The sequence below is a fragment of the Anser cygnoides genome, chromosome 1 (genome assembly GCF_040182565.1).
Source record: "Anser cygnoides isolate HZ-2024a breed goose chromosome 1, Taihu_goose_T2T_genome, whole genome shotgun sequence".
Lineage (NCBI taxonomy): Eukaryota > Metazoa > Chordata > Aves > Anseriformes > Anatidae > Anser > Anser cygnoides.
Window position 1 is genome coordinate 114,644,776 of NC_089873.1, and position 24,661 is coordinate 114,669,436.

The following is a 24,661-nucleotide window of genomic DNA, read 5'->3' on the forward strand; positions in this document are numbered from 1 at the left end:
TTCTGTTTTTCTGTAGAGATTTTAGCCTGGATTCACAAGAAAGAAAATCTCTGTATATCTGACCATCCTAGTCTCTCCTTCCTCTCTCCTGTGTTTCCTGAACACATTAGCCAGCTTCTAGCAAATGTGACGTAAATGTAGCAGTCTCAAAGTAGCAGTCACAACCATGCTGCCTCTGTGAGTTCTGCTGGCTGTGTGTTCAAAGTCCAGCTCTTTGACCATCCATACTGCCATAGCCTTGGAGCATGCCCTTGAATCATGAGAGCACCCCATTGGAAATGCCGAAGGAAACTTGCCAGAGGGGATTGCACTTCTTTCTGTTTCTTCCAACACACATTCCCTATCTCACCAGACAGCTCCACACCCAAGAGTGTTCCAGCCAGAGCAGCTAATGTCCTCCAACTCGTATCCCATACAGCAAGGCAACCCCACCAGTGAAGGACGGTGGGATGCATTGCATACGTCTCCGTGACAGACAGGCTGCCTTTACTGCCATACCAGAAGCAGCATGCCTGACAAGAGGGATTTCCCACCTGGCTACATGGAGGGATCCATCCCCATCTCCATGTGCATAGCAGCATGGAGCAGAGACGTCCCAGTGGACCAACACAACCAAAGGCCTCCCCCTGTCAGTGTGGCTCTGGCCCAAACAGGGTGCCTGCCCTTCAGCCTATGGCCCCTGCTCTACCACCACAGAAATAACACCAAGCCAGGGCACCAGTGCTGTCCAGTTATCTAATGAACTTACAGGCAAATAGGAGCATGTGCCCTTCGTAAGGGTGCCAAACATCCCCTGTCCAGTAGGACCTCACTGTTCCTCCTGTCCTAGCCCACCCTTCCCCTTCCACCTCCAGAGCCCAGCCCACACTGTGCTTCTAGCAGCCCTTTAGGAGTTTCCCAGGACTCACACAGTGCTTTCCCACTCCTGAGCCAGTGGCTGGCTAACCCGGCATCTAAGCACTCCTCAGAAACCATTCAGAGCAGTGTGAGTCCTCTTGGGATGGCACAGTCCCTTCTGATCTCTCGCCAACATCCTCTGCAGGCCAGCCCACCCACACCCAAGCATCTTTGTCCATGCAAAGCTCATGTCATGGGAAGGGTACACAAAGTCACTAGCACTTTCTTGCTGCAAGGAGGCCTGGCTTCTTAAGGACAGAGATACAGGCTCTGGAAGCTGGCCCAGGCAGGGTGGTACAGACAGGCATGGCACCAGCCCCATGCTGAGAATGTCCCTCTGTCCTCTTCATAGTCATCATTGCCTGCCAAAGGTCAAAGGAGCCAAACCGTCACTGCCAGTTCCTTCCAGAGCAGCCCCAGCAGGAGGGAGCTACCGAAATAGCACATCCAGTGCCCATTGGATGTATCTGCAAGGGATACGGCGCTCTTCTACCAATTCCTCCAGCCCAGCTCCAGCATCCTCGTGGAGAGGTAAAGCACTGGAAACATAGCTGGCCCTGCCAGACTTGGGATAAGTACAGGTTTATGTAAAGAGGAAAAATAATCTTACATTAATAGTGCACTGCAAATACCTGCCTCCTGCCGCACACATGGTGGTGCTAAAGTCCAACCCACTCCAGTGCTCTCATGGTTGGCATGTTCCAGTATGGTGCAGCACTGGAGGCAGGGGAAAAGAGCTAAGGAACAGGAGAGGGGGGTTCAGAAGAATACAGTAGCTTTGCAAGCAGCATTTCTTTCCAGTCCTCTTTTTATCTATGGGCAACTGGGACAATCCAAAGGGGCTCTAAGGACACGCAGTGTAGACACACACTGACTGTTTCAGGAGTCCCAGGGAAAACAAGTGTGCATCAAAAGTAATGAGCAGTCACGAAAATGGGCACGGAACAAATCTCCAGGAAATGAAAGGGACAAACATCATCTTATTGCTATTAGACACTAGAGAACAGACATGAGGTAGAGCCCACAGAACCACTCTGCACAGAGGAAATGTTTCAGAGTTCAACCAGCCACATCAAAAGACATTACTGAAAGAGACCTGTGCAAAAGATGAATCCAGCACCTAAACTCTAAAGAAAAAGACACGTGAGCAAACTTTGCAATCCCACTAGCTAAACTAGCTAATCCCACTAGGTTAAAAAAATAAAAATGGTTTGACACATTAGTTCCATCTAGGGTGACAGTTTCAGGGAAGAGCAACATGATTTAACTTGAGAAAGGAGCAACTTCTAAAAAGTTAAAATGCAATCAAACTGAAGGAAAATAAAAGACTATAAAGCTTCGAGTTTCGCTTGAACGCAGCAGAAAGAAAACCACATTTTTAACTATTTATCTAATACCAACCACAATGTATTCATAGAAAACTATGCAGCCTGCTATTTAAAACATAATACTGTAAATAGGATTACAATTGTATGTAGATATACTGTAATTTCTTATTTCTCTGTAGTACAGTTGCATCATCTAGTGGACAACACAGAGATTGCAGTAGTTTTACACAATTTAGATTGAGGTTCATTAAATATTATTGCTTTTCCGCTTAATATAGCTCATTGCAGTGCTTTCTAAGCCTTAATTCTGGAATTATAAATATTCTCTAAAACACTCGGAAGTGAATCTTAGAAATATATTTTTTCTTTCTACTCCAATCTTCAACAGATTTATGCCACCTAAGTTTTGTTACAGATAGGATTAAAAATGAGTTCTTTTAGTTGAGTTCAGTCACTGAGCTTTTGCACTGAAATGAGACAAAATCATGAATTTCACATGGTTCAAAATCAATTGCTGGCTCAAACTCACAAAGAAAATAAGACAATATTTGTAAATCTTTTAACATCTATACTTCATATTTAATACGTAATGAAACTCATAAAGTTTTGTTGGGACAATTTCATTCAATCTTAGTGTTCACATTTGTAGTCACTGATACACTGAGTGCAAACAACCACTTCAAATTATACCAAAGTGTGGCATTTGTTCAGGGGCATTCTTTACCTTCTAGGTAGGCACAGGCTACATACCCTGGGAGACATCACTTCTAAAAGCTCTTTCTTTGGGAATGTCATCTTTGAAATGTTTTCACAGTATACCTAAAAGCTTTAATTATCAGGATATGAGAGTTGATACTCCCTTATCTTGTCCTGAATAGACAGGTCTAAAAGCACTTAGCAATGATGGATGAGCTCCACACATTACAGCTGAAGAAAACTGTAAACTAGAAGCCACTCTCTGTAGAAGATCAAAGAAAAATCCATGCCATATTTACATAAATTGACACAGGAAAGATACTATCATGAGGTTTCATGTTTATCATTTTTCAGTGACTTCAGACTGCACTAGATCAACTCCCCCTGCCCCTCAAGACAAAAAAAAAAAAAAAAAAAAAAGGTATGCTATTTCTGTGTCACACTCTTATCACAGAAAATAAAAATAAAACTTCTCTCATTACACCTACCCAAACCCAGTGTCTTCACTGCAGTCGCAGAATGCAGTCCTATTTTAGCTCTCTTTGAGTAATACTGCACAAGCTGGAAGAGAATCTAGCTCACTGCCATGGTCTATACTAGGTTTGTATTGCCAATGGTAAAAAGCTGGGGTTTATTCCTACTACTGCTGAGGTTTGCAGATATGATCGAAAAGGAAAGTTATACCAAGAGGGAAATACAACACATCTTTCCACACTGGGATCACAGCTAAAATCCTTTTTAAACTAACAGATTGCCAGAGCCAAACGTTAACAGCAAGTCACTAAAGCTACATGATTAAGATGTTTGAAGCTCAAAGGGGCTCTAGGTAGAGGCCAAGAGTAAGCATCTTCACTCTTTGAAAACTCGATTTAGTGTTCTCTCAGACAGCTGGAAAGCACTCCCAGCACAGTTACCTCCTCCAGCACCCTAACTCTAAGACCAGCTTAGGATGCTCCATTTGGCACATAGTTTTAGGTTTGATTAAAAAAAAAAAAAAGCTTTTGCTGATTGTGCATGTATGTGTGTGTATTTATATATATACACACATATGTGTACATACATATACATGCTGACTTGTTACCTATGCTCTGCCAGTTATAAATGCACTGCTGTTGATGTGTTACAAAAGCACTAGTTCCAATTCCGTAACTTCTTCAAGCAGGATTTCGTCTTTGACATTAAACACACATGGCTCTATTCAGAACACTTGCTACAGTGCTTAGGGTAAAGCTAGGGGCTTACTGCTGTGTTTACATCCAAGAGACAGACAAGCGATTCACAAGCGATTCAGGCTGCCTGCTGTCCTGCTCTGCCAGAACCCCTTCCTACAGTCCCTCAGGGAGTGCAGGAGTTACAGAGGTAGAACCCATATTCAGACCAGGTGGTATAAATGTGTGGCTTATCCTGCAATACTGAAGCAAATAAACTTCTGTCAAACTAGTATCCATTTTGCAAAGCAAGAAAGAAAAAAAAAAAAAAGGCAAACAAACAAACAAAACCACTATTCAGTCTTCCACACAGAGAACTGGATAACTGGATGCTCAGCTGGGTTAAGTTAGCAGGGCCCTACTGACTACCATGGGACTATATAGCTTCACCATAGCTAGAAAACACATCTTTTCTTAGAGAACGAAAAAGATCTTACTAAAAGAACCTAAGAAGACAACCAGTTCAATGGTAAACATAAAAACTGCAGGACATGTTCAAAGCAAGCGTCCATCTGGCCCAGGACTCTCCCCAACGTCTACCAACACCTTAAAAGAGTAAGCACAAGTCAAGAGTATATAATACTTACCGCCAATACCTTCCAATACCAATACTCCCCTCGAATATTTTGAAATCAGAGAACTGCCTAAGACTGAAGAGGTTTTTCTGGCTGGTAACTGCCAGCAGGTCTGTCTTCCACATACGTGCACTCTGAACCCATGTAAACTTCTGAATCTGTCACCACATCCTAATCGGTTTGAACCTGACTTCTTCAAACTTCCTTTGAAAGCCCTTACTTATTTCACTTGAATGCTCAGTCACTAACCCCCCTTTTCATGTCATTCATGACTTCTGTAAACATTTTTGCAGACCTAATCCAAGTGAACTGGCAGGAGCCCCAGGTTCGGGTTCTCAGCTCTGCACTCTCTGCTGTAGCCAGGTTCAGTGGTACAGAAGGAGCCTTATGCAAGCTGATGAAGATTGCCCTTGGTGGGATTAGAAGTGATTGCATACCCAAATCCAGTCATCTCCTTCTTTAAAGTACTTCAGTATGGGGCCAACCAAAGTATAGAACGAGGTGCCTTGTGACTTGCAAGGGTTAAAAAACCACAGTTTAAGCAAATGAAATGAATTTTGTCTGAAGGACACAGTATATACACTTCATGGTCCTGGAGGCACTCCAGTTCTCCCAACACATTCACCTTGCCCTCTGTTGGAAAATGTAAAGTAACCACACTGTCAGCATCTCCACATGAATGATCCAGAAAGCCTGAGAGTACAAGAATCTCAGGGCAGTCAGGTGAACTACATAGAAAATAGCTTATTTTTCTAAACCTAGGAAGAGATTACAAGGATGGCACCTCAAAACCAAGAACTTTTGTCTTCAGTGTCATGGAAACTGAGTAACAGCAGTTACTTTCTAGTTCTCCCAGTCTTTTGAACCTCAGCTGACATACCTCTCTAGTTAAGGAAAGATCCTTCTCAGAGCTCCAGCATTTGGTAAATCATAAAGGATAGGGGGAAAAAAAATAAGGGAGATATGTTGAAGAGTCTTAACTCGCCTCAAAGCAATAGGACCAGATGGCTTGGGAACAGATGTCATCAACAAGATCAGAACATTAGTGAGTGAGATGCAGGAATTTTTGGAGATGCCAGATTGTTTTGCTCAGAAACATATCACATGTTCACATAGTCTTATGCAGATTCTGGATAACCACACTTTAGGAACAGCAGTTCACATGGGTGAGGTATCAAAGTATTTCCTGTCCCAAATACATTAAGGCAGGAAAAAAAAAAGGCAGAGAAAAATCTTGGAATGCTCATATCCAAAGAAGTTTATACATTAACATTCTTGTTCACAAGGTACCACAGAAAATCAGAAAGTGCATGTGAGCTTTCATATTTCTTAGAAGTTTTCACTTGCTGCATTTTTTTCTTTAAATAATATTAGCCAAAATATTGCTGTATACAATTTCATTTATTAAAAAATATAGAGAACAATAGTTTTGTAGAAAATCAATATATTTAAAAAATAAACACTTTAAAAACACAATTCTTAACAAAAATCTAAAAATATTAATGAAAATTCTACAAAACGTGATTCCCCATACAATGGGAAATAATCACAACACAAGCACAATTATGAAGCTTATAAAGCTCAAACAAGAGTCCTGCTCAGAAATGCCCTCAAGGAAACCTCTCTTCTAAACTATCATAGGGAGCTTGACCTCCCTATTTAGGTAGAGCTCATACTGAAAGGCAGCTCACAAGACTATCCTCTTAAAGACAGGATGAAAATATTCCTCACTGTGATCACAAGAACTGAACAGAAACAGAATGAATTGCCTGGGTGCTCTTCCAAATAAGAAACAGTTTAAAAATGATGCATCCTTTCAGTACTCATTCCCAGCAGGAGGAGTTAGAACACAAACTAGTGAGTCTGGAAGAAGCTCTGATGGTAAAGGAGGGAAATTCGTATTTCCCTAAGTTCCAGAAACATGAGCTGAAACTGTGAGGGAAATGATTTGGGGTCAGTCACAAAGATGCTGATGGTGATCTGTGCTCTGGTCCACATTTATTGCTCCAGCAATGAATTGACACTACGTGAACTACTAATTTTTAGGCATATGTACAGACCTCAGGGCAAAAAGTAAATTAGTACAGGGCAAATAAAAGTAGCTCTGTCCTTTCCCTCTCTGTCAATTGCTAGGACTCTAATACATGCTAAGGAATGTCTACTTGACCCAACAATCCATGCCTTAGCCCCACAGACAGCTGTAAAGTCTAGAACTGCTGGAGCCCACAATCCCAAAGCTGCTCAAATTACCTGAGGCTGTTTTGCTCATAACAACCATGATTTGGATGCCACGTGATGAAAGCTGCCTGTGCTCCTCCCTACCCTTTGGGCTATCCTTTTGTATTACTGAAGAAGGTCAGCAAAGAACAAAATAAGCTTCTAGTGCCCATGTGATCCTATAAAGAAAACTAGGCATTTTCTGATGAATTTTTACATTCTTCTTTGCTGCTCAGGTCCATTAAAACAGCTGAGCAAGGCACACCCATAGCAAATGAGATGCAATCAACCACAGCTATCACAGCTCCTCATGGGTCAAGTTGTTGTCGCGTTCAAGTTGCAAAGAATCTCTGCTGATTTTTGTAGTATCTTCAGATCTTCCAAGCGTAGTGCTTCTACCAAAGACAGGTGTTTTTTGAGGTTCTCTTTATCCCTTTTCAACTGGGAAATCTGGAGTTTATACAAACAGGATGAAATTACTCAAAATTCACATTATTTCACATAGGATATGAACACAGAATTTGTGGAAAGCTCATCTGCAGCATTATTTTAAAACACAGTAAAAGTTTTGTTTTGTTTTAAAAAGAAAAAAAAAGGAAACAATCACCATACAGATAGGAAGCAGAACAAAACCAGGGAGAGGATGGGAAGGTAAATGTTTACCTGATATTCATTTCCTAAGTCCATACTATCCTCAAGATGTAGCTCAAGACCAGATTCACCTCATACTCTGTGCATGCATTTCCTTTGCAAAAGTGTGGTTTTCAAAACCCTCTGCCATTATAGCTATCCAACTTTATATTACATACACGTTGTTTGCCAAAATTCAGAAAGGAAGAAGAGATTGTTTTTTTAAGAGCGTAATAGTAACTTGGTCTTGAAGACCCCCCTCACAAATGACTGGCTGACAAGGGTATTTAGCTTGGCTTGGCTGGCTTTAATGAACATACTTTCTGCAGCAAATGTACTCACAGCAGGTCTGTAACATCTTAGTGCAGACTCCAATAAAGTAGGCACATTTCTTTTAAGATGTAAATGAAACTTCAACTTAAGAAATTTCAACAAACACGATACTGTGGGCAGAGCAAGTTTAAATACTATTCACTTGTTTATAGGGCTTTGTATAAGCTTTGTAACATGGTTCCTCCTTCTGCTGCAGCCACAAATTCTGCTGAGCAATTTATTTAGCGGTGTCAGTCACCCTGGTAACAAACCCTACACCATCCCAGTGAAATCAATTCCCTCCATCACTCAACCCTAAAATTCTTAACCCTGAAAATTAGACTGCCATACATTTATGCAGGGAGAGAAAGGAATCTGGGTTACCTTGCTCTTCTAACCAAATTACCTGGAGAAGGACACGCTGTGTCTCCTCTGCTAAAAAACGGCATATTTTTGCTGTTATATTCAAAGCCTGCTGTTCGTTTCTGGCTGATATTACATCACCAAGCAGCACTCTCCTCCAGCAAGTACTAGAATCAAAATGTTTGAACAACACACAATCACTGGCTGTGTTCCACAACTAAATATTAAACACATGGTTATATTCATAATAACATTGTAGGCATAAGGCAAGTAAAGTTAACATGCACAAAAAAGGCACACAGTGTACAGATATGAGGCTGATGAATCAAGCAAGAGAGAAGAGATATTTAATGGTCCAAAGAAACAGTTTCACCCCTACCCTTTCAGCCAAAGCCAGTCTGTACTTAGGTAAGTGCTTCTAGTCTTCACTGCTCTGCTGCCACCAACTTCAGCAGCACCAGTAAGGACTAAAAGCTATTCAGTCAGGCAGAGCTTATTCACATACTGACACATTTCATGTGCCTAAAACCAGTGTCCTGGGGATTTATTTTTATTTCTTATAATCAATTTATTCCACTCAGCAATCAATCAATCTCTGAAGCATAAACAGCTGCCCAAATCAAAACTAAAAGATAACCTTTTTCCTCTTTTTTAAAATTTACTATTACAAGAAAAGCTCAGGTGACCGTTTTGTATTAAACCTGTCTGAGGCATGCTTGCCATTTGGAACAAATGATCAAAACTTCACTGATAGTCATTGGAGATGACTTTCAGCAACTTATTTGACCTTAGAATATCAGAAGCAAGCAAGGTCAATAGCATATAGGAGTTCTACCAAACCAACAGAAAAATCGCCTGCAGTCTGAATCGTAAAGAAACATCTGGTTCTTGAAATAGAAAGGGAAAACAATGGGGGTGTGTGTAGTGCTTAATACAATAAAGTAAAAGAGCAAAGCAAGAAATAGGCAGTCTCTTCATGTTGTATACTTTTCTCTGCCTTTCTTCTTTTCCCCCTCTCACCTGGAGTCAATCAGATAGACACAAGATCCAAACCTGTCCCCACTGTCTCACACACAGGCAGCAAAGAACAAAGGAAAATGACGTATGCACTGTCTACATATTCAAAAAGTACTGAAACTTACAATTCATCTGCTCCAAGACTTAACAACTTGAGGGCTGTAAGAAGTCTCCAAGATGGTCCATCCCATCCAAAGGTCAAGTTTCTAAAAAGACAGAAGTGCTGAGATACAGAAAGTATAGGTTGTCTTCTACAGCCCAGCAGTTTTCTTCCTGGTAATTGTCAACAAGAGAAGATCTGCTCTTCAGAAGTAGAGGATTCCCTGACTAATCTTACCCTGCTGCTGTCCACAACTAGGAGACAGGCTGGATCTTGAAGCCTGATATTGGTGTTTACCTCTTGTATGTTCTCTCACAAACAGTGAGTAAATCAGTTTGTTAGATAAAAATGATTTTATGGTGGATTTTGATACCAGAAGCAAAATTTGACTCCCAGAAACAAAAAATTATAAGAAAGCTAACATGGAAACAAAAAACTCTAGATACCTACTGTAAGAAATCATGATCCTTCAGAATAGAAAGCTTTGCATCTCTCTGCTTGTCCAGTGGTGGAAAGTATTTGAGGAGAGTATCTACATAAAAACATATTTAAAATATTTATGTAAATAATACAAAGAAGAAACCACAACCCTCAATTCTGAAATGATATTTCAACTGTATTTGTCACACAGCTAAAAGATAAAAGACCAAAACTGCTAAATCTGGGAGAACTTGAACATAATCAAAAACATATTTGGGAGGTGCTCACTACATCTTAAAAGCAATCAGCAACCTGCAGGATTGTATCCTTATAGTGGAAATTCTGACTCAAATTGAAGTCATGAAAAACTTTTAGTAACTCCAACTAGTGGGAATCAGGGCTTCAATCTTGAAAAACGATGATACAATCTAAGACATCCAGTTAGAAGCTCTATATAAATGGTGGTAAGAATCACAATTTTACAAAAGAAAAAGTTACCAAAACCACTTCCAATTTGAAAATGCCAATCTTTAAATTTTATGCAGTTCAAGGTGGTATCAACTCTACTCCACTTCTTAGAAGTACACAGAAATATTTTGATGATAATAAAATAAAAAACCACAATGCCTTAATATGCACTGTGCATATACATATATGCAAGCAAATGAACTTCACTATCCTTGTTGTTTCTAACCACATTTCCTGTTGAAGACAGTGTTAGCTCAGACACTCTGCTCTCTCCTCTTGTACCTTTTAATGTCAAGACAACTTATAAATCCAACCTGATGAGACATAAACAGTGCTGTGAGGGTTATCAGTGGTAACAAATCCATATTCTAGTAGCAGTCGCTGATTATCATGAGGTCCATAGCAGATAAATACTTCTTCATATTTTTTGCACTGTGAATTTGTCCGTATTTCATAACTTCTTGTCTGTTCGTTAAATGCAGCCTTTACCTTTGAGAAATTAAAAGGTAAAAATGTTAGTCTTGGCAGAAGATGGGGAAAAAGGAATCAAGCCTTGAATATTAAAATCCAACAGAACTGAACACTTCTCTAACAGCAACAATAATAGGGTGCAAACAGATAAGCATTACAGATGTCTGAAAAGGCAACCCATTCAGACAATTTAACACTAGGAGTACTCCAAAAATACTAGTACAAAGAACGAACATCAAAACCGTAGTCTGCAGGATGTGCCTGCCATCCACTCTGTAGACTTATTACAGAAGCCCCAAATAAAAGTGGCCTCATGTGGAGCTAACCACTTTTATGCTGTCCCAGAAATACACTGGCAAAGTCCCATCTCTGTCACCAGGCAGAACTGCTCTGTACACTCTCCTAAGGCTACCTAGAAACTTCAGCCAGAGGTGAAGTAACCCAAGGACTGTGTAACTCAAGAATTGTCTTAGGAGTTGAGCCTGTGGGGAGAGCAGGGTAGGGTTATATTTACAAGTGGTTCCTCCCAGTAGCTACCCTGGGAGCAAATCTCAGCCAGAAATTGAGAGCTCCCCCTGTACCTCTGCTTTACTGAGTAAGAGCCTCCAGGGTACATGTGAACCACGCATACTCAGACTGCAGGTGTCGTCCAGATAGACAACTTCCCCACTATGAGATCTCTTGCTAACCTCCAGACACTCCTAATCCATCACATAAATGTATACTGCATTGGGATAGTACATTCATATATCAAGAAATTAAGTGATCTATTCTTAGTCTCTTACCTGAACATTTGGACTGTGGTTTAGCAGATCTAAATATGGTGCCAATGCATAAACATCTGGCTCAAGAGAAAAACATTCCCTCTGGGAATGTTTCATGTATATTGTTCTGGTATTTATAGTGCACCAAGCCCACTCTAAGGCACTGTAGTTAAAAATAGTTCCTGTGTTCTCAGCAAATAAAGACTGCAGGGAAGAGAAAAAAGCTTTGGAAGACGTGTGCAATTCATGGACCATTGTTCTCTGCTCCTCAGCCTTATTTTTTAAAGGTTCGGGAAGAAGGCTCACTACATCTTGCTCCAAACAAACAGCGCAAGTGTATGACTTTGGTAAAACATCGAGATATGGCTTCCACAGAGATTTCTCACCAGCATGCTTCTCTGCTACTAAAAACGTGCACAGTGCTATCAAAGGAGATACAGGAGGCTTCCATCTATTAAAAATAAAAAAGCAGATACACAGAGGTGAGATAGGAAATTGATGTAGTAGTATTTTGTCTATCTTTTAATTCTTTGAAATGTTATAAATAACTTCTATTTTAAACTTCTTTGTAGTTAATTTCCAAGTCTTTTTGATTCTTTCAAAGGGGCTTTTGACTTCATTTTATTGAGAAGCTATAAAAGTCAGTTTGTGGTAAAAATTTCAGGTTCACCTCTTGTTTTCTGTTTTTTTTTTTTTTGTTGTTGTTGTTTGTTTGGTTTTTTTTAGGATAGATAACAAGTACTCATGGACCTATTACAGCAAGTCATGGACCTATTAAAGCAAGTCCAGAGGAGGGCCACAAGGATGATCAAAGGGCTGGAGCACCTCTCCTGTGAAGACAAGCTGAGAGAGCTCGGGTTGTTCAGCCTGGAGAAGAGAAGGCTCCAGGGAGACCTCAGAGCGGCCTTCCAGTACCTAAAGGGGGCCTACGGGAAAGCCAGGGAGGGACTCTTTGTCAGGGAGCACAGTGATAAGACAAGGAATAATAGTTTTAAACTAAAAAAAGGTAGATTTAGATTAGATAGAAAGGTGAAGTTCTTACTCTGAGGGTGGTGAGGCACTTCACCAGGTTGCCCAGAGAAGCTGTGGATGCCCCATCCCTGGAGGTGTTCAAGGCCAGCCTGGATGGGGCTTGGAGAAACCTGGTCTGGAGGGAGGTGTCCCTGCCCTTAGCAGGGGGTTGGAATTAGATGGTCTTTAAGGTCCCTTCCAACCCAAACCATTCTGTGATTTTATGATTCAACTCAACATCCAGCATAGGCCTTTGTCCTGAACTTTCTAAAAGGCTATGTTCAGGTGATTGCTTTGCTGCCTCATGTTATTCCCCTTCTTCTATTGAAGCATACTTTCAAATTTCTAAGAAACCATTCATAACTGGCATTTAGGTCCAAGATGGCTCTAGAGGCAGGTCAAGTTCAAACCTGTACCATGCCTCCAACTCCGCCTAGCTGATTATCTGAGCATTCCACATGCAGGGAAGTACACAAAAAATACAAGTTAGAATATGCAGTTCAAAATTCTACCACCACTTAGGATGATTCATCTACTATTGAGCAACCTATGGGAAGGGTCAGCTGAGAAAGTTTTCCTTTATTGCCATGTCACTTTTCACTTACTTGATAATGTATTCTCCTAAGCAGCTGTTAAGGACAGTGTCCGTGGTGAGTAAGCATTTTTCAGGCAATGAAATAACCAGTTCCCCTGCCTTTGAGGGAAAAAATAAAATGTAAAGGTCAAGTGTAAATGGCTCATCTACTATGTGATTCATGAAGAGAGAACCCAGAAAACACTAATGAGAGGAAGCAATCAGATGTGATGTTGAATTTAATGGAAACTAACATGGATTTAAGACAGTCACAGTCCAGGGAAGGAGTATGACTGCAACCAGTAGGAACTGTCTCCTGCAGAAACTCACCTGTTCACAACAGTTTGGTGCCTGGCTCCTCAGCATCACTACCTTCTGTACTATGATACATTTTATAAATGATCTCACAAACACCTGCTCTTCTATCAACAGAGCAGCATGGAGTAGGGATGTGTAAGGTCATGTCTACCCTGATGTTGTTCAAGCTGCCGTGTGTGTAAATTAGCTTTCATTCCTAGCTTGAGAGGTACATGTCCATCCCTGTAGCAAGAGGACATAAGTCAATACTCTCCTCTTCCCATTCCTCTCCTGTATTTCCCTATCCTGTTCAAGTATAGCTGAGTATAGCTCTCATTTTATTAACTGCAGACTCCCAGCACTGTGGATAATCCAAACCTCTGGCTTCAACTGCTGGCTGTGGCCCTGGGAACATACGCTGAGCCAGCATGAGAACCTACGCTGAGCCAGCATGAGAACCTACGCTGTTCTCCACACAGACTCTGCACTGCATCTCCTTCCTATCTCTTGCTGTATTCTCTGTTTCACAAAAGGCTCTGGGTCTGATTTCCCAATATTTGATATACTATTCTCATGCCAGTTAGGAAACTTCTCCAACAAGCCTATTTTCTGAGAGGCACTCTGCAGTTGGAGATCAGTCTTGCTATGCCAATATCTGAAGGTCAAGGTATTTTTGCTATTATGCGCCTTTTCTGCTGGGAATGTTTGCGAAATTACATTTTTATTACTTGGTTATCAACAAAGAAGAGGGCCATTGAAGGGTGATTAAAGCTGTGGTTTCACATTATGGTTAAGATAATCTAACGCCAAATGCTGCTTAAAAGCCTTGACCCCCTCCCTCCATCTCCCTCCCTGACGTGCCATTGCTCCCTTTGTACCACGCAGTCTAACCAAGGTGTGCCATTTCAAGGAGCAAATCTATCAAAGGAAAGAGAGAGTCTTCTCCTGGTTTAGCTTCCTGAGGCAATTTACCCCAAGAGCAAGGAAACTTCTAGAAGCCAGTGGCTGAGGAAAAATGCACACAGCAAGAAATGGGCCTGCTCTTCTGTTTTCAGTTAGCCACTGACTGCCTTAAATTGAAATAAGACTGCATACTAAATTGCTGTAAATGAGTATAGTAATGCCCTCATCCAGTGAGTCCTGAGGGTATATACAATATAATTTTGCAGATACGACAACACTACAATTTCTAGTATTAGGCTAGAAATTACATTTACAACAGGGACTACAAACACCTTGTCTGGAATTTTGAGTTTTCTTGTTGCAGAAGTCATATGATTCAATGATTACAATTTAACGAACCTAGAGAAGCTCCTGCATTACAATCAACATTACTAACCTGAAGAGCTTTTGTTGTCATCAGTCCTCTTCCTGTATCTGAAGCAGAAACAAAGAGAATGTTTATAGTAAAATACAAGACTATGGTAAGCTTCAATAAATTTACAGGCCCACAAGGAATAAGTCTAAAATAATATATACCTCTCTGAAAAATCATAAAAAGCCAATTATAGATTGTTCTAGATACACACCACATTTCTTTTTCTCTTTTTACTCTTTTCCCTTTTTACTACTATTTTTTCAGGACCTGGAGAAAGCCCTTCCCCTGCACCCCTGCAACAGTTGTTGTCCAGTTCTAGAAATTACTCAATTCCTTTTTCCCAATTCTCTTTAAGCACATCTTTCACCATTGGCTCTTGACCCTGTTTTCAAAGTTTTAACTTCACTTTACAATTTCTATTTACAATATTTTTCTCTGATTCATACTACCCTCTCTACTCTCTCTTCAATACTGCAAAAGTTTTTGAAACACTATCTAACTGAAGAGAAAAAATACAGGTACGTATCTTTACTGTAAACAGTAGTATATGACTCTGACCTCTAAAATCATTTACTTATCTGTATCACTAGCGCTGCTGAACTAGCACAGATAAATAAAAGGTAAAGAAATGATACCACGGTTAGACTCTGATACTGGAAACACTTGACATGATACTTTCTTCTTGAAAACTGTACTATTAACACTTAAAATCTCAATTTCTACAAGGAATTTGGCATAGGTTTGCATGTTTTACAGCATACCTGAGAACTCTCTATAACAGAGCTTTACAGAAAAGTATTTCTATATAAGAAACAGTTTACAGTATTTCAGGCCTCCACATACACTTATTTGTGTTAAATGACATTAACGTGCACTTATCAAAAGTCTTTAAAAGACTAATGGTAGCTGCATTTTTTTTTTTTTTTGCCAACGTGAGTGATTCAAAGCTAAAGTAGGAATACAACATTCTTAATCAGAAATATGTACCACCAATAAATAATTAGAACATTACCCCAGAACTGTGCTGGTCTTAAATAACTGTCTTCACACCCTCTCTCTTTCAGCCACTTCTTAAGTTTAATATATTCCAGTTTGTGACTGCAGTTGACTGAAAATGAAAGAGACGTTTAATGCTGTAAAATAGTGCTCTACTGTAAAACAAATCAAATACAAAAATTTGACTGTGTGTTCAGAAAAAAATATATTTTCAACTTTTTAGTACAGAATAATAGAATAGCAAGAAAGGCTCCCCTTGAACTAGCTTGCTAAGTTCTGGGCCTCTGGGCACTGGGAGCTCTCAGAATCGTAGGAGTTATTCAGCAAAGTCAAGGGACAAAGAACTTAAGAATAACATGGTACTTCCCATCAACCAGAAAACAGAGCTCACAATATTCACCAGGTTCTGACTAGGAATGCAATGTTAGAATATTTGTACAGAAAAAAAAAAATCTGAATGCTATTTGCAAAATACAAAAATGTTTGAGAAATGTGCACCATAAAATGATACCTAGATAAACAATTATTTAGCAGTACTTCCAGGGATAGTACCTCCATGCATGAATCCCTGCAAGTGTTTTCTTCTTCTCTTTCGACCTGTCCGGCCTCTGTTTCTCTTCATATTAAGAAACAGATCTCACCTTTTTCAGACAGCCTAAATTTAGGGAAAATACATAAATAAATAAAAATATTAAATGACCACTTCAAATATTGCATGTTCCTTTCATTTCAATAAGAAAAATCAGACCACTCTCCGCTGAATGCACTGGCTCTTTAAACTTAAGCAAATGTACTACAAGCAAACCCATAAATGAGGGTGGGTGATGGGGTGAGAGAAGAGGGAAAGCCTTTATCTCCAGCCTCACATTGGCCAAGGTATGGCCATAACTGTCTAAAGCAAATGAGACGCGGGTGTTCACGTACACAAAACTCAAACAGTTTCCAAACAGCAAATATATTAGAGTTATAGAAAATCAACAGCCAAAAATGGCTGCCCCAGTCACCCATCCGCCTCGCAGGCACCCACCCAGCTGCCTCCAGCCCACCTGCAATGAGGGATTAAAGCAGCCGCCACCGCCGGCCCCTTACGCTGCCCGCCCGCACCGGCCCTGCCCGCCGCGGGAGGCGGGGCCCCGGCCGCCATCTTAAGTACGTGCGCCTGCGCCTGGGGAGCGCGGTGTGTGGCGGGCGGCCAGGTCAACCTCCTGCAGCGCGGCGCTGAGGGGCCGGGGTAGGCACGCGGAGCCAGAGGTGGGTCGGGGGGCGCCAGCCGCCCCTCGGGTCTCTCTGCCGGGCTCGCCCTGCGGCCAGCACGGAGTCTCCTGGGGACCTGGGCTTGGTCTTGGCTTGTGGGATCCCTTCTGCTTTTATTTTAGGGCGAAAAAGGGGTGCTGGGGAGATGGTAGGCGGCCAGCGGGGCCTCGGTAGCGAAGCGGGGGGGGAAGGCTGGGCATGAGTTGTCCGACATCTCTGGCATGATGTGGGTGTTTTTTGGGAGCTGGTGAGGATTTATTCCTGCTAGGTGCCTGCTCGTGGTTACTTGCAAGCTCTTTCGGAAGGGAATAGCGGTTAAAAGTGGACAGAAACTGCTTTTGAAACTCGGTTATATGAGTGAAATGCAGGTTTTCATGTGCCGCATCTGTAAGAAGAGCGGTTTTCTGAAGTGTACTTTGTATCTAAAGCTAGCTGATGTGTTAAATGGAAGAAAAGTTGTGTGAGGGCAATGCGTGGTCCCTGTATCCTTCTGAAAACACTAGAATTAGTTCTGCTTGGGGCTTCAGGATCAAGCTGCTCCTCTTGTATTTTTCAGCCCAGGTTTTTCAGTTTTGACTTCATCAGTGCTTGACCTGAACCAGCTGAATGTCCTGAAAAAAAGGAAATGGTCATTTTATAAGGTGTATGTCCAAAAGGCTGTAATACTATCAAAAGTTAAGTTAGCACTGCAGACTAGTGACTTTAAAATAAAGTCCAGCCAGTGGCAGAGTTAAAACTTTTTAACACCAAATATAGTTCTTTGCTAATAGCTCATGCTAGTTCACTAAATTAATGTTAATGTATAGTTGTAACGTAGGTTTACATAATTCAAAGAGAAATTCTAAATGGGATTTTTAATCCTTAATCCTTTTTTAGATATCCGTTCTGTCCATCAGAGCATAAAACTTCTCTTCTTTGTTGTTTGCAGTTACTGTTGCTTTAGTGTACATTCAGAGAGGACAATGTCCAGCGTGCCCGTGGCTGTGGTGACCGGCTCCAACAAAGGGATTGGCTTCGCAATTGTGCGGGCTATGTGCAAGCAGTTCCCAGGGGATGTGTACCTCACAGCCCGGGACCCCGGACGTGGCCAGGAAGCAGTGGCGAAGCTCCAGGAGGAAGGGCTGCATCCTCTCTTCCACCAGCTGGATATTGATGATCCGCAGAGTATCAGAGCTCTGCGGGACTTCCTGAAGGAGAAATATGGAGGTCTGAATGTGCTGGTTAACAATGCAGGGATAGCTTTCAAAGGTAGGAAGCAGACCATCTGGGTTACTCATGTGGTATAAAGTTACATGGAGAAGGATGGTACATGCATCAAGGATTTTATAAAGCTTTTATGGGGTTTCTGTGCCAACACCATGCTGCTTTTTGGCTGGGCAAGCTGCCTACTATCTCAAGCATGACGAGAGGGCAATGTGAAACAGCTCTTCTTTCAGCACCTGATGAGTTAACTGTGTATGTAAAGATGCATCCCTGGAGTATTTTATTTGCATCGTGTACAGAGCGTGCAAATATTCTAGATGCACAGTGCACGTGAGCAGAGGGGTTTGTTGCCTTGGTGCATGTGAGTTTCATCAGACCTATGGCAGTCCGTTATAGGTATGAAAGTTGGCCATGTTCCTCTGGGATCTGAGTTTTCTGTGTTTCACGAGACCTGTACTTTGCTCTGTGCATTATCTGCTCAGGAGTTCCAGTTGATAAAAAGGAGAACCTTCAGCTCTGGGTGTTCCTGTCACCTTTACTTCTCATTAACTTTCTCGGGCAATTCAGTTAACCTGTAGAACAGTTAGTCTAAATCTTGCTGTGCTGAGAAAGAGTTGAAATTTTTCATCTATTAGACAAAGTAAGGAAGGCACCACAGTTGTAAGGTAGAAGAGTGCATTCTACTTGTAGATATTTATAAAAACAAATTGAGAATCATGTTAGCTCCAGATGGAGCAAATCACAGGCATGACTACTAGTTCATTTCCCTGCCAGTAAAAGCTTGCTCTCCTGTTTTTTAATCTCTTTGCCTGATCTGTAATTAGGACATTAACTGTTCAAGCACAGCATAAGCACTGTTTCATCTGCTCACAGTATGGGTTAAGGCAGCCTGTCAGGTAGTATGGACTAATCCTCACTTGCTGCTGAAGATGGAGCTTCTTACATAGTGGGAATGTAGCAAGGGTGTTCTGAAGTCAAGTCACTGTTTACATTTTGCTTGGTACTCTGCAGGAAGATTGCTTCTGTTGACGATCAGCTCAATAAGGGGCAACTCTTAATACAATTTCAGTGCATCCTGAAGTGTGGACAAATAGAGCAGTGCTAGAACTTAACAGCAGTGGTTAAATTATTGCATCTCTGTCCAAGGTTATTGCACAAAAAGCCTGCAGGTCTCCAGACCAGCATTTCTTCAGTTCATAATCAGGGCCCTAGCTCAACCTGCAAGTGACAATGTGTTTGAGCTAGACTAGACTGTAACTGCCATAGTTGAAGTGCAGTGTGTGTTTCCCCTTGCTGACTTTGCAGCGACCGTAGCGTTCACCAGGGTGGATACCTGGGCAGCTGAAACAAAAAATCCAGAAATCACTTTAGCAAGATTGGCTAGAGCTCATCTGTGAGAGATCTCAGATATATTATTGTATAGACACTGGACAGATAAATCACAGAATCATTTAGATTGGAAACAACTCTTAAGAGCATGAAGTCCAACCGTCAACCTAACACTACCAAGTCTGCCACTAAACCGTATCCCTAAAACACCACATCCACAAATAGGTGAAAATAGCGTGAGCAGTGAGGTTTCTGTTAATTCCTTTACAACAGCATAGATTTTTCTATTCATAAGTTGCTTCCAGGCGCTTAGAATTTGACTTTTGTCATGCTGACAATTCACCGTGAGTCAGCAGTAGGTCATATGACCAGCTCCTCTATCACAGTTCTTATCTGTAACTGCTATTGTGCAAGTATCTAACAGAGGTTAGAGAGTTACACCTAGGTATAATAACTTGCTCTGATCCTTATCTCGTATTTTGGCTTTAATTCTTGCTTTCGTGGTTTTTGCTGCCATCCCAGAATTTATGGTTTCATTTCTTTATTGTAGAAATGTGTTATTGCTGTCTGACAGAGATCAGATTTGTCATTAAATTGAATTTATTGTTCAGTTGTTGTGCTGCGCTACAGGTAGTCCAGCGAAGTCCTTAGTCCACCAAAAATGTCCCTGTATGAAATGACTGTGTACTTGTGACTTGTCCTCTGGATGAGCTTCTGTGAAAGCACTCATTCTAGTAACGCTTGTTAAGTCAGGGGAGGGCATATCAATCGGATGTTACAAGATATATATTTTGTTTGACAAATGGGTGGGTTTCTGAGGGCAGGGGAGTTTGTTGCAGAGTGGGCATGGAAGCAGGAGTTTTGGATTGCGTGGACTTCTAGTTTTTTCTCCTGTTGTCACAGCTTTTGCAGTAGGCAATGGTCCAGCTTTTATCTCTGTTTTAAATGTAAGCAAGTGATCTGCTGGAGACTGACTTATTTACAGTCATTTAAGCCGAGTTTTACAATAAAACCACAACTATGTTAACCATCAAGTGATCTGTTACTACTTCTGAGTTTACGTAGGTCTGGGCTATGGAGACCAAGTGAAGACCTACCTATTCTGTGTAGGTGGCCTTTATCGCTGCAGAGATTGAGCCTGTAGCAGATGAGGAAGAATGCTGTCTCTTTAACTTATTTCCCCTCAAGCTGGAGGGCGCACAGCATATGGCTTATTGCTGAGCCAAATCGTCAGCTGATGGCACATCCTACCCCACTTCTGGTGGTGGCAAGCTGTCAGTTCTGTCTGAGATCACAGCCTTAAGCAGACTGTGGAACTGCACCATACGATTACCTAAGTCAGCTCCCTGTTCTTTCCTAGCTTCATGTTTCCTACTCTTGTGCTTGTGTCAGCACAGATCTGTCAGTTTAGGGAAACGATTTATCACACTGGTACTAGTGGTTTTTTTTTGGACTGCAGCAAATGCTATCCCTGCATTCTTTATAGAATGTTTTATGGTGTTTGTTGCAATTCTGTACTGCTCTGACTCCCAAGTCCTGTCTGAGAACCCAAAAGACATAGCAAGAAATGAGTCAGGATATGGAAGCAATTGTCTGCCCTGGTTTTGGATCTTAATGCCTGAGTAGTAGTCTAACTTCTGCGTCTTCAGTGGCAGTATCCTAGATTCAGGATCTTCTTTGCTCTCTGATTTCCCCTTTTACCCATCACCTCCCCCAGATATGTCAGGATGCTGGTAAAGCACTGCACTGTGCATTTAAGAGGAGAGGGCACCTCCAAGTTTGCTTGGATGTGGTAGTGACAGCCCATACTCTGAGAACTAGATGTGAGTAGGTAGGTCATTGGACAGTGATAAGATAAACTTGTTTGTTTTTGTTGGTTCAATAACTTCCTTTCAAACAGTAGTATAATTCTGTTTTGTTCTGTTTTTTCTTCCCTTGCTACTGCCTCTTACAAAAAGTTCATGACCAAACTCCGTTTGCAGTCCAAGCAGAGGTTACCCTGAAGACAAACTTTTTTGGAACCAGGAATATTTGCACAGAATTGTTGCCTATTATGAAGCCTTATGGTAAGTGTAACATAACAAGCAGAGAAATCGTTCTATGTGATTTTTTTTTTTGGTGCTCATTAACTGGCAAAATCCTGTCATGTCTCAAGCACACTGGTCTGAAGTGGAATTTTCATGGCACCCTCAAGAAGAAATGAAGAATTTACACACATTCTTTTCATGCTACTTGCCTACATAAATTGTTCTCGCTTTAAAAGAACATTCTGATCATACAATTAGGATAAAGAAGCAACTAAAAATAGTATTCCTGTTGGGTTTGATGCGATAAGCCTGTCCTTGCAACTGAGGAAACCTTTTTGATAGGCTGTTGGTCTGTCTCTAGATCACAGCCTTTGCTGTATTTGCAGGTGTTCAGTGATGTAATTATAAATAGCACTCAAAGATGCTTTACACTGTCATAATTTGGTGGTAGCAGGAGGAACTCGAGGAAAAACTTCACCAAAAATGGTAAATAGAATGGAGGGAGACCAGGATAAAAGAAGGCAGATGCATCAATAATAAAGGGATGTTAGCAGCGTGCAAATAATCCGTACTCATCAGATGACTATCCTGCACAGGATGCTCCTCTTGTCAAAACCTGGAGTGCTTGAATGCTGCTGACATGTCACAGATAATTTGAAAGGAGGGTATCTGGATCCAATCCCTACATCAAACTCTTGAAGTTGTTATGCTTGGTGGTGGTGGTTTTTTTTTAATAGCAGTATTTTCAAACTTGTGATTGTGTGATATTTCCATAGATATTTAGGTAAGTGCTTGATGCTATAAGTGAAGTGTAGTCTATACTGACATCTAAGTACACCCACAGTTTGCATGAGAAAAGGAGTAGATGAGATAAAAGTTGGGAACTCTGAGTCCATAGGGAGGAGGGAAAGGACATGAAGTGAATTTGAGTCAGTAGATGGGGGAGAGTAAAGAGTGACAAAATAGCAATTTAGTCCCTTGTACCAAGGGCAAAGAACAAGTATGTTAATAAAGTCATTAACAAAAATGATTAATTTCTGTGGCTTTTAAGGTCTAAATCCTTGCATTTGTTCCTTAGTTCATTCTGTGCTGAAGTGCTAGGGGAGAAATAGCTTACTGCAGTTTTGTGTGCTGGGATTTGTAGATCATGGGGTATCTTATAAACAAGCTGATGCTCTCAATGCATTAGGAACTAGGTTGCTTTTGCTGTAGTATGCATTATTCTGGTGTTTGGAGGTATTTTCCTGTGGCACCTTCTTAAAGCTGTTGCAGAACTGAGAATGTTTTCCACCAGAATTTCAAGACTGTATTTAAAGTCTGGCTGCCCTTAAATGAGAAAACCACTTACTGCTCTGACTGCGCCTACAGACCGTAACAGGCTATATCCTTGAGCATACCTGAAGTTCAGTAGAGAGCTTTTGCAGATTTGCACCTTAAATTACCCTTTGTGATGGAGTTCACTAGAGGCATTGAACACTGAGTAGACTGATCTTCCAGAAGTTCTGCGAAATAGTCCATATAAAATATTTTACAGGTATTCACTTAAGCAGTGAACACACAACTGTAGAGCAAACCTACTTCAAGTTTGGGTGTATTTAGTGTGCATAAATGTAACCAGTCTTTATTCTCTTTTTACCAGGTAGAGTAGTGAATGTCTCTAGTATGGCAAGTAGCTCAGCTCTGGGAAACTGCAGCCAAGAACTACAGAAGAAGTTTCGCAGCAACACAATCACTGAGGAAGAGTTGGTGGAGCTCATGACAAAATTTGTGGAAGATACCAAGAAAAATGTGCATGAGAAAGAGGGGTGGCCAAATACTGCCTATGGGGTGTCCAAAATTGGTGTCACAGTCTTGTCCAGAATTCAAGCCCGGATGTTAAGTGAGAAAAGAAAAGGTGACCACATCCTTCTCAATGCCTGCTGTCCTGGGTGGGTGAGAACAGACATGGCAGGTCCTAAGGCCCCTAAATCGCCAGAGGAAGGGGCTGAGACCCCAGTTTACTTAGCCCTTTTGCCTTCTGATGCTGATGGTCCTCATGGCCAGTTTGTTAGTGAGAAAACTGTTCAGACCTGGTGATCTTATGGTTTGTGGACCCTTGCAAGTGGTAATAGGGCTGTAGATCAGCCTGTGCCTCAGCAGTGACACCCAGAGCAGTCTTATCCTTTCCACAGAAGCATGAGGGTCCTTTGTCATTACGGTGGGGGTTACATTTCCAGTGTTTCTCCAACACTGTTTATGCTAGGATGCTTCCCAGCAGTGTCCATTCTGTTCACAGCACTGACTGGGCAGCCTGACATCTGGTTTGTGGGGTCTTCCAGCACAGATCACATAAGGGCAACACCACGTTAACCTATATTGAGGTGCCTGACCTTGTGTACCAGAATTTAGTCTCTGTTAAATCATTGCTAGCCCTTCACTTCTCATACTGCCCCTGAGACAGCCTGTGTATCTCTGGCTTGGGGGTCAGATGAGGAGACATGCATTATGCTTTCTTAGTGCAACGGATCTTTCTGGGGACCATAGGTGCATCTTGAGTTTGTATGTGATTTCTTAAAGGAGAGGATTTTTTTTCTCAGAGCTACAATCTAACCAGGTTTTGGGGGAAGCTAATCAGACTCAAACAGAATCACTGTTGTATAAAAATTCCTTGTCATTACAAAATGGAGTTAGGTGAAAATAAAAATAGCACTGATATACCATTAATAGGAAAGCTTATCCAGTGGGCTTTATTAATGTGTACATCAATAAATGATTACTTCTGGACTTCTATTATTGTGATACTAAAATAGATGTTTGTTGAAAAATACGCTTTAATTTTTTGCATCCAGACCTGTAGCTGGAATGTGTGATGTTTGGAATATATTAAGAGAAAATAAACTACAGAACTGATAATAGCAAACTTCTCCAGAACTTCCAGTTCATTTATTGTCCAGTCAGAAGTTTCCTTATTAAAAGCCCAGATCAAGCGTACTCTGTGTAGTAGAGAAATAGAACTATGAATCCTATGTTACTATTATAGGATAGGGCTAAAACACACATAATTATCAGAGTAAAAACATCCTCTAAGCAAAATCACAAATAGGGGAAGCAGTGACATGTAGAGCACTAATTTTTTTGGGGGGTTTAAACGTTGGTTATTGTATTTCAAATGCTTAACCTTGAAAGGGTTGCCCCAGCACTTTAAGC

At 41.2% G+C, this 24,661-nt stretch overlaps 2 protein-coding genes across 8 annotated transcripts; one reads left to right on the plus strand and one right to left on the minus strand.

Annotated features, from left to right (window-relative positions):
* Window positions 1–3,916: 3,916 nt before the first annotated feature.
* On the minus strand, window positions 3,917–16,858 carry SETD4 (SET domain containing 4). 5 transcript variants are annotated; one of them, XM_048071414.2, is made up of 11 exons: window positions 16,752–16,858; window positions 16,215–16,317; window positions 15,679–15,774; window positions 14,688–14,725; window positions 13,083–13,171; window positions 11,488–11,917; window positions 10,546–10,720; window positions 9,794–9,875; window positions 9,369–9,449; window positions 8,270–8,393; window positions 3,917–7,371 (listed from the first exon to the last, which is right to left on the minus strand). In XM_048071414.2, the coding sequence occupies exons 2-11, from the start codon at window positions 16,282–16,284 to the stop codon at window positions 7,237–7,239; spliced, it is 1,320 nt and encodes a 439-aa protein (XP_047927371.2). In that variant the 5' UTR covers window positions 16,285–16,317; window positions 16,752–16,858; the 3' UTR covers window positions 3,917–7,236. The 5 variants fall into 5 exon arrangements, with proteins under 5 accessions (XP_047927371.2, XP_047927370.2, XP_047927373.2 ...); XM_048071413.2 differs by having other exon boundaries at window positions 16,709–16,844; XM_048071416.2 differs by lacking the exon at window positions 16,752–16,858 and adding an exon at window positions 16,690–16,713.
* Window positions 16,782–24,378, plus strand: LOC106036138 (carbonyl reductase [NADPH] 1-like). Of its 3 annotated transcripts, XM_066978589.1 has the most exons (5): window positions 16,784–16,913; window positions 17,473–17,559; window positions 17,845–18,164; window positions 21,407–21,514; window positions 23,115–24,378. In XM_066978589.1, exons 3-5 carry the CDS (start codon window positions 17,879–17,881, stop codon window positions 23,549–23,551), a joined length of 831 nt encoding a protein of 276 aa, XP_066834690.1. In that variant the 5' UTR covers window positions 16,784–16,913; window positions 17,473–17,559; window positions 17,845–17,878; the 3' UTR covers window positions 23,552–24,378. The 3 variants fall into 3 exon arrangements, with proteins under 3 accessions (XP_047927376.1, XP_066834690.1, XP_047927377.1); XM_048071419.2 differs by lacking the exon at window positions 17,473–17,559 and having other exon boundaries at window positions 16,782–16,913; XM_048071420.2 differs by lacking the exon at window positions 17,473–17,559 and having other exon boundaries at window positions 16,807–16,893.
* The last annotated feature ends 283 nt before the right edge of the window (window positions 24,379–24,661 follow it).